At 39.2% G+C, this 9,558-nt stretch overlaps 1 protein-coding gene across 1 annotated transcript in view; it reads left to right on the forward strand.

Annotated features, from left to right (window-relative positions):
* MLLT3 (MLLT3 super elongation complex subunit) overlaps positions 1–6,481 on the forward strand; it is a 276,579-nt gene extending 270,098 nt beyond the window's left edge. Inside the window, exon 11 of the mRNA XM_068974410.1 lies at positions 6,350–6,481. Coding sequence (XP_068830511.1) covers positions 6,350–6,481 — 132 coding nt within the window. The remainder of the gene's footprint in view (positions 1–6,349) is intronic.
* Positions 6,482–9,558: the final 3,077 nt, after the last annotated feature.

Below are 9,558 nucleotides of genomic sequence, written 5' to 3' on the forward strand. Positions count from 1 at the left end.
CCTGTCATGGTTTACTGCTTAATTAATTCCTGTTGTAAAGCATAGCACTGTTGAGCACTGATGTTACTCCCCACCTTGAGCGCTGCTCATGCTGTGGACTGCATTCCGCAGAGTCTACATCTTCTCTGCCACGCAGACCACAGCACCTGAGATAGGATTTCTAGTGACCCCGGGATCCCATCCCAGTTCTTTCCCTATGAAAGGCATCCTATCAGAAAATCTGGCCTGACATTTTTATTTGGCCCACAGAAAGTGGTTTCTCTCTTTTTTACTCTGGGGTCATGCAGTGCTGGCACCCGGCATCTAGGTTAATGAACAGAAAGCATTGGATCAAGAGAGGCTGTGTTCTTAAGGCCCTTTTCCATCAGGTAACAATGAGGTACAGTGGACACAGTCAAAACCAGAGATGTCAGTACCTTGGAGTGACTGATAATTTCATTCTTCTGTAAACCACATGTTTAACATTTATTTGGAAAGGGAGTTTGAACACTTCTAAACTCTCTTGCAGTTCCAGCTCTGAGTCTGGGCTTGCATCCTCCTCAGGAGGAAAAAAATAACCTCTGAGGAAAATCAGGGCTTCCTTAGAGGCTGGTTCAGCAGTTTAGGTAACAGCTATTATACTCAGAATTTTCTTTAGGGAGATGGGGACTAAATGGTATGGCGGAGTGTTATAACAACGTGGAGAACTCTCCCTGAGAAGTGTTTTGCCGAAAGTGGTCTTCTCCACCCTGGAGAATCTCCTGGTGTATTTTAGAATTTCTTGAAGACTGGAGCCTGATGTCCCACTTCCCAACCCCAATAGAGCACATGTTGTCACAGCCATAGAGGGGGCTTCCCTGTCCGCACAGCAGGGGCCATTCTGCAGGAAGACCTAGCTCACTCCAGCCCTGACTCCCCTCCAGACAGAAGCAAAACTTGTTCATGACTTCTTACTCAGTGAAGAGGCTGTTTGAGTAAAAAGAATCCTTTAAAAAATATATATGTGTGTGTGTATGTGTGTGTGTGTTCAGTCGCTCAGTTGTGTCTGACTTTTTGGGACTTTTGGACTGTAGACCGCCAGGCTCCTCTGTCCATGGGATTTTCCAGGCAAGAATACTGGAGTGGGTTACCATTCTCTTCTCCAGGGGATCTTCCCAACCCAGGGATCAAACTTGCATCTCCTGCTTTGCAGGCAGATTCTTTACCGCTCAGCCATCAGGGAAGCCTATGTACATACATACATATATGCATATATGCAAATATATGTAAATCAGACTACAAATAATTTATTACCTTTTTATAATTTTTTATGACTTTTATAACCAGGGTTGGGGGAAGAAGCCATAGACTTAAACAAGTGGATCTTTCCCCTTAAAAAAAAAAAAAAAAAACAACCCTGCATCATACCCCCTCCAAAGCTGATGTGGCAGGAAATAATCCATCACAAATATTTTCACGACCACCATCATCTGAAGAATGGGCTTAGCCACTTACATGCTCTTCCTCTTTCACTACCTGTAACATACCGTGTGCCCTTGCCTGCTTTCCCCCTCTGCAGTCACTCTGTCTTTTATTATTACTACTATTTTGGAGTTAGACTCATCATTGCAGTATGATGCAAGGTAATGACACCAGGGTGGCACCATGTGCACTTGCAGATCGGGGAACCCTATGGCATGGCAGCAGGGTGTCCTTCAGGGACCAGCGGGGTGGTGTCTGTGGGCTGTGTGGCTTGTGCCATTACCATAAAGCATGTTAATGCTCTGTTTCTGATGTTCTAACTATCAGGATTCCTGGAAAGAAACCCACATTTGTTTTTCTTTATGAAGTCTTTACTTAATTGAGGGTGTAGATTCATGCTCTAATAATTCAAATCATTAATGCTGTTCCCATTGGCAAATAGTCCTGAACACCCCATCTGTTGGCACTGCTACTGTTCTAAGGCTGTCTTTGCCTCCACCTTGATGCATTCTTACAAGCTCCCATAAAAATGCAGGGCTCATTTAGTGAGATTGATCAGATCCCCTTCGTTTCTTTGTGTGTTTGTGGCTGCAGGCAGGGTGGGATGTGCTGTTTGTGGAGGGGGCAGGAGAGCTGTAATCAAAGCCCTGGAACCTACAAGATAGTACAGTGCCCATGAGGTGAGAGGGTTGAATATCCTAGTGAGTAAATGTGTTTATTTGCTTTAAAACCAAGTGGCCTTTTCTAGAAGGTATTTTTATTATTCTGTCTTCTATTTATTGTTTAGTAATTAGTGAGCAACTAGATTGAGTCACAGAATTTTATTTTCTTACAATGGTGAGTTACCTGTCATTTTCAAGGGAAAATGTAGGACTCTGCTTCTTTACCCCCACATTATGGTTTTAGTTTTTCATTTAAAAAAGATATGTTTGTTTTTGATGTGGACCATTTTTAACATCTTTATTGGATTTACTACACTATTTCTTCTGTTTAATGTTTTGATTTCTTGGCCATGAGTCATGTGGGATCTTAGCTCCTCGACCAGGGATTGAACCCACACTGCTTGCAGTGGAAGGCAAAATCTTAACCACTGACCCTCCAGGGAAATCCCTTGTTATTTCAACTACTTTCCTTCAGCTGCTATTCTCCCTGTTTTCTTTCCTCCCTCCTACAAACTTTTATTAAACTTTTTTTTTTAATTTCAAGGAGATCTTTTCTGACTTTTAGCTTCTGGCATTTTCCCTGCTTCATTTGTTTTAGTGCTGATGAAATGGCCAACAGTCAATGAGGGGCAGAGGAAAAAGCACCGGGTATGAAAACTCATGTGCTGTGTGGTTACCTCCTGGATAACTGAGGATAAGTTTATGTCTACATGGTAGTCATAATCATGTTGCCCTCATCTGTGCAGCAATTTTCAGCTTATAAAGAAGCTTGATGTTCTGTATATTATTTGACCCTCTAAACAACATTGCATGATAGGTAGAATGGGTGGCATCGTCCCCATTTTACAGATGAGGAAATTGAGGCTCAGAGGTTCTGATGTTCTGTCCAATGTCATTCAAACAGCAGAGTCGGGATGAGTTCAGTTCAGTTGCTCAGTCATGTCGGACTCTTTGAGACTGCCAGGCTTTCCTGTCCATCACCAACTCCTGGAGCTTGCTCAAACTCATGTCCATCAAATTGGTGATGCCATCCACCCATCTCATCCTCTGTCGTCCCCTTCTCCTCCTGCCTTCAGTCTTTCCCAGCATCAGGTTCTTTTCCAGTAAGTCAGTTCTTCACATCAGGTGGCCGGAATACTGGAACTTCAGCCTCAGCATCAGTCCTTCCAATGAATATTGAGGAGTGATGTCTTTAGGATTGACCAGTTGGATCTCCTTGCAGTCCAGGGACTCTCAAGAGTCTTCTTCAACACCACAGTCCAAAAGCATTAATTCTTTGGCACCCAGCTTTCTTCATAGTCCAACTCTCACAACCATACATGACCACTGGAAAAACCATAGCTTTGTCTAAATGGACCTTTGTCAGCAAAGTAATGTCTCTGCTTTTTAATATGCTGTCTAGGTTGGTCATAGTTTTTCTTCCAAGGAGCAAGTGTCTTTTAATTTCATGGCTGCAGTCACCATCTGCAGTGATTTTGGAGCCCTGAAAAATAAAGTCTGTCACTGTTTCCATTGTTTCCCCATCTATTTGCCATGAAGTGATGGGACCAGATGCCATGATCTGGAGAAGGGAATGGCAAACCACTTCACTATTCTTGCCTTGAGGACCCCATGAACAGTATGAAAAGAGTCAGGATTCAATATGCCAAATTCAGGATTCTCTGTTCTGAATGCTTGGGCATTTACCTGCTGGCCAGCTCATTGAGAAGAGGAGCCACACTCTGGGATAATTGTTATTTGCTTCTATTGCATAAATTGAAAGGCTATTTGTTTCCATCCTCAAAGAGCTCTCTGAGGGGGCTGTCTGTTGCTGTACTGAAGTTTACACATTTTCAGTTGGTCTTTAGTATTTCTAATCAAAGTAGCAAAAAAGATAATTTACTCTGGAAAGTACTGTTAATTCAATTAATGTTAAATATATAGTAAGTATTGGATTGCCTTGAAAGGCTTGTATTTGTGGACATAGCTGTGTGTGCGTGTTTCTCTATGCATATAGATGTATGGGGGTGACTTATCCTGTAACTATTAACTAATAAAGAGAGTTCATTTTAGATCTTTAGTGTTGATAAGATCTAGCTTGATAAATTCTTACGTAAATGTCATACTTTAACCATAATCAGAAACAGGCCTTCAGATAATCTCTTGATGCATATAATTGAACTCTGAGTCTAGTGGTTTAAGCAAATAAGGCTCCCTCTCTACCCCTGCATCCTGCCTCCCTGCCATCCCATATAATAATAGGCCTGGAGGTAAGTGATTCATGGTTGGTGTGGTGGCTTAAAAGATGCAGCTGAGGACATAGACTCATTGCCATTCTGCTCTGCCATCTTTCATATCGTTGATTCATCCACATGAAGGGAAGACAGCTGCTGCACTTCCAGAGTTGCATCTTCTTTCCAGACAGGAAGGGAGCAGAGGGCAAAAGCCACCTGCCCATAGTCCATACCTTTCTGAAACTTTTCCTAAAAGCCCAGTGACTTTTGACAAACATGAATAGCAGTGTCTGCCTAGTGCTGCAGGTGGGTCTGGGAGGCCAGTGTTTTAGCTGGGTGTGTTGCCACTCCCAGAAAGTCAAGCTTCTGCTAGGAAAGAAGAAGGAACACATGAATAGGAGGTAGGCAGTCTGCTGTGACTGTCATGATTTTGCAGGGGAGTAACTGGTTTTGTTATTAAACCCATAGTTATATCTGTTTAAAAAAAAAAAAAAGTTCCAGAAGTTGAATAAGGCAATAACAGCTCAGTCTGGAGTTGTGCAATTAATTGGATTGAGGTTCACTGTGCCTTTTATGTTTCTGTGGCAGTCAAATATGTCAGGAATGGGGAGCGCATTTTCTATTGAGAGCCACTGACCCATAGGGAACAGTTTGCAAATTTACTGTTTTTTGAAGAAAACTAATTGTAAGAAGAGAAGGTCAAAAGTTTCCATTCTGCTGTTTTCAACTCCAGATTAGGTAATCTAAAACTTCATTGAATAAATACTAGACTGAATAATTAAAATTACTCCTCTTAGGATGATTGAAAAAGAACAGAAGCAAGTGATAGAGGATAACAGACAACTACAAATAAGCCAAATGGGTTGCCAGTTGGTTTCTCTGCACAAATAGTTTTTCTTTCATCTTGGTGGTGATTTTCCTCTTTCCTTCACAAAGCTTGCTAAAATTAACCTCCCTCCATTCCAATTTACTCACAACAAACATACCTAAAACCCACACTACCCAGGCACAGTATCTATTTCTGATAAAATTATTTGTAAAATAGGAATAGAAAGACACATAACAGGATAACCAACATCATTGTTAGTGTTGAAACCTTAGAAAGTGTCCTTCTGAAAACCAGGCAAAACCAACAGTGCCTCTGTCACCACTTTGTTGATCATATTTCTGGAAGTTGGAGCCAATTCAAGGAATGAGGTAGAACTGTTCCAAATGGGGAGACAAAGGCATCCTTTCTTTCTGTAGATAATACCTATTACCTCCAAATACTCAAGGCCATCCACTGAACATGACTGATGGAATGAATATAGATTTTTATTTATTTTTTGTGGAAGCATAACAAAATGTGCAGCTAGATCAGTTTTAACAAAGTGAATGCATCTTTCGTCACCAGTACTCAAATCAAGTAATGAAACAGTCCCAGCACCCCAGAAGTCTTCCTTGAGCCCCTCTATAGTCACTACCCATATCTTTAGGGAGGTGGAAATGGAAATGGTTTCTTTTTTTTTTTTTTTTGGTGGGTTTATTGTATTTTCTAAACTTTCAACAATAAGGTAATCAGAAAGAAAAATGATCATTATATTGATATGTGTTCTGCATGTACATATTTTTATAAGGAGTTTTGTTATTCCTAGGCTGGAATTTCCTTTCATCTGTTAAGTACAGCCACTGTCCTTTGGGTCAGTAACTAATTTTTAAAAGGGTCTTGAAATTATATTTCCCACTAACTACCCATTCTCACTCCCACCCCTATAGTAAAATAGTCTGTTGATGACTTAAAAGTTAGGAATCAGTTTAAAGAATATGAATGATGAGAACAGGTAATCTTCTCTCATTGAGAAGTTCAAAGGGTTAACATTCCTTTGACCTACCAAATTGTCTAAGAGGTAGTTTGGTGCTATCAATAATATGGGACCTTCTTTCTATAAATGAGTCTCTTAACCCCTTGGGTTCCATATTTGACTCTCTCCCTCTCCTTTTGCATTTTGATGCCTATTGCTTATTGCCTAAACTTTCTCTTCTTCACTTCTCTAGATTGTGAACCTTATAGAAGAAACTGGACACTTTCATATCACAAACACAACATTTGATTTTGACCTTTGCTCGCTGGACAAAACCACAGTTCGTAAACTACAGAGTTACCTGGAAACATCTGGAACATCTTGAGGATACAACAACTGGATGCATCAAAAACTATTGTTTTTTTTTTTTTTTGGTTGTGATTTTTTTTCCTTGTTTGTTTATATGAAAACACTCAGAATGATGCAACCAAAAGGGAAAAAAATAAAAAGCAAACAACCTTCAGCTTTATTTTTCTTTAAAGCCAGTCATCATCTCTTGATAAAGGAGAGGTTCAGCAAACCAGCCTCAGTGGACCACTCTTCTCTCCAAGGAGATCCCTGGGAAGAGTTAGCCTGGATAGCCTTGAAAACAAACAGATCAAACACAACACGAGAAAACTTAAAGAATGTGTATGGTATCACGTGTCTCTCTCTGTGGTGGTTCATTCCACAGGACGAATGCATATTCAACACACTGCCTTATTACATAACTGATCTATTTATTAATCGCATACTATAGAGTCGTTGAGGGAATGACACCACAAGACGTTCTAATCTCTCGGTCCCGTGGATGCTCTTTCAATGCAGCGCCCTTGCCATCCCAAGCCCAGTGACCTTACTCCGTATACCGTGCCACTCTCCAGCAACTTTTTCCAAGTCCCTTAACTCGTTGCAGTCTGTATTTTCCACCTTTTTTTCCAGTTCCAGGACACAAATGATCAACTGGGGGGACCAAATAGCCACCCTGATTTTCTCCTTTGTGGTCTTTTTTTCCTGAAAGTTACAGTCCTTGGCTGTATCCATATAATGAATGATCTTGGACCATGGTAGTAAATGCACCAAATAGGATCATATGAATTGCTGTCTAGCCTTAGTCAATAAACCTGTAGGACTTTTAAACAAACGTGTACCTGTAAACGTCCTGCATCCTACATTGTTGAGCTGTCATCAACATCCTTGTGTCTGTTTCACTGTTATGATATTAGATAAATATGGAAGTGAATGCATTCCACAGGATCATCATTTGAAAAAAAAAAAGGAATTCTGATTCTGTTTTCTAAAGAAATGTTGTAGAAATTCTTAATTTGGATCTATTTATTAGTAAGAGTTTCAGCTTTCTTCAGCTGCCAGTGTGTTACCCATCTTTACCGTCAAACCTGGAGTAAGAGATTTTTGTTTGTTCTCATATGATCCTCTTAGACTCTTTTATATTTGAAAAATTAAAATCTTTCTTTGGGGGAAAACTCTTGATTATTCTGCCATAACAGATTATGTATTAACTTGTAGATTCAGTGGTTCGATACCTATTTAGTCACTTGCTTATGTTTCCAGAAGGATTTCTTGTATTGGTGACAATAAAGATGGTTGACAATAAAGATGGTTGGGGAGGGGGGATATCTTTGTTCTTGACGTACCCTGTTTTGAAACTAGAAATCTGTCCTGTGGCATGCAAAAGAAAGCAAATTATTTTTAAAAGAAAAAAAAAAAACCCAAAGTACTTTTGGTGTCATTATTCCATCTTCTCCATAAATGGAGACATGCAAAATACGAACAGCTCAGCACCAAGTTTTTGTGCTAGGAATTCAACTGAAAAGAAAAGAAAACGAAGGAATACTTCTGGATCCAAAGGTTCGTTCACTGGATCAGCCTTAAGAAAGTCTCTATGTGTGCTAATAGACCAGTATCTCCCTTGTTGATTCCCACGCCAGATGCTGTCTTTTCATACAGAGATTAACTAGGGTCTGTACAGAAAATGGTCTTTCCAGACCCATTCTTTTGGGCAGGAATGTAAATGCAGATTATAATGGAGTTATTTCTGCATTTTAAAAAGGGGATTTTTTTTTACATTGTTTTTTTCTATCCAAAGACACTATTTTTTTCCTTTAAAAAAATTATAATACAGCCATGCTCCTTGTAAATTACTTCTCAAAAGCATCCTCGCTGAGGACAAATGTACTTTTTCAATAATGTTATGACTTCTATGATTGGCAGGACCATCCTTGACGCATTTGTTTCGTAGTCCACTTCTCACTGTTTAATTACAGAGGAACTTCGAGTTATTTTGAACGTCAGGTGACTGATGAATTGCGTGGTTTTAGTTGTGTTTTGTTTCTTTTTTAACTTTACAGGTGAAAGGGGCGGACAATGCTTATATGGAATTGTTTGCAACATTTAAAACTCTTGAAATTTTTCCAAATGTTAATTCACACATTCTAATTAAACCAGAAATGTATGTAGCTTAACTAAAATATCTGTGCAGTTTAACTAGAAATGTATATATGTAGTATGGGGCATTTTTATTTTTGTGTCTAAGTTGTGTGACCAAAACTGTGATTTGGCAACGTAAAGATGTTTTTGTTCCCTAGGTTACTGACCAAGAAACTGGTTAACATAAGACGTAAGCAGACAAAAAGGATAGTAAGAAGGGAAGCTATTACAGTGATAAACTTTAGGCCTAAAATTTAGGTAATAAAGCAAATGTCTTCAGAATATTGTCTGCAATGGATAAAATTCAGGAAAATTTAACCCTTCACGGAGACAGAAAAATGAAATTCCAATAGAATAAGAGTCATTATTTTTTTTTAGAAGTTGAACTCTTGCTCTCATCTGATTTTTAAATGCAGAAATGATAAACCCCCTTTCAATTAAATTCTAATAGTTATACTTAGAAACCCACTGAGTTCTGCCAAGCTTATGTACACTCACCTTTGGAACCTGTTTAGATATTTTTGACATGTGTGTTTTAACAGTGGCTTCAGTTTTTTTTAAGCATGAAGGGAAAATGGCAGGGTTTAATTTCTTTTGTGTGTGTGTGTGTGTGTGTATGTATGTATATATATATATATATAGCTAGATAGATGTTTCCAATAAAATTAATTGGGTGAGTGTGAATATGGTTTAAGCCAACCAGAGTATAATAAACTTTAAATCTCCCCTCAGCAATTCAAAGGAAAAAAAATTTATGTACAGAACTTCCTCCCCTCCCCTTATCAATTAGCATTTGCCTCTGGTTTTGCAGCTGGATATTTAGAAAAAGATATGCTTAGTTTATAGCAGGCATGTTAGCAACAAAAATGCGTGCAGCTATTTTGTTTCTTCACTATAATCCACATTTCTTTATGTAGACAAATAGATATGTCCATATATGCTTGCATATTGTGTCAAAGTAGGGAAGAACATAAA

This window comes from Capricornis sumatraensis, chromosome 6 (genome assembly GCF_032405125.1).
Source record: "Capricornis sumatraensis isolate serow.1 chromosome 6, serow.2, whole genome shotgun sequence".
NCBI classification, from domain to species: Eukaryota; Metazoa; Chordata; class Mammalia; order Artiodactyla; family Bovidae; genus Capricornis; species Capricornis sumatraensis.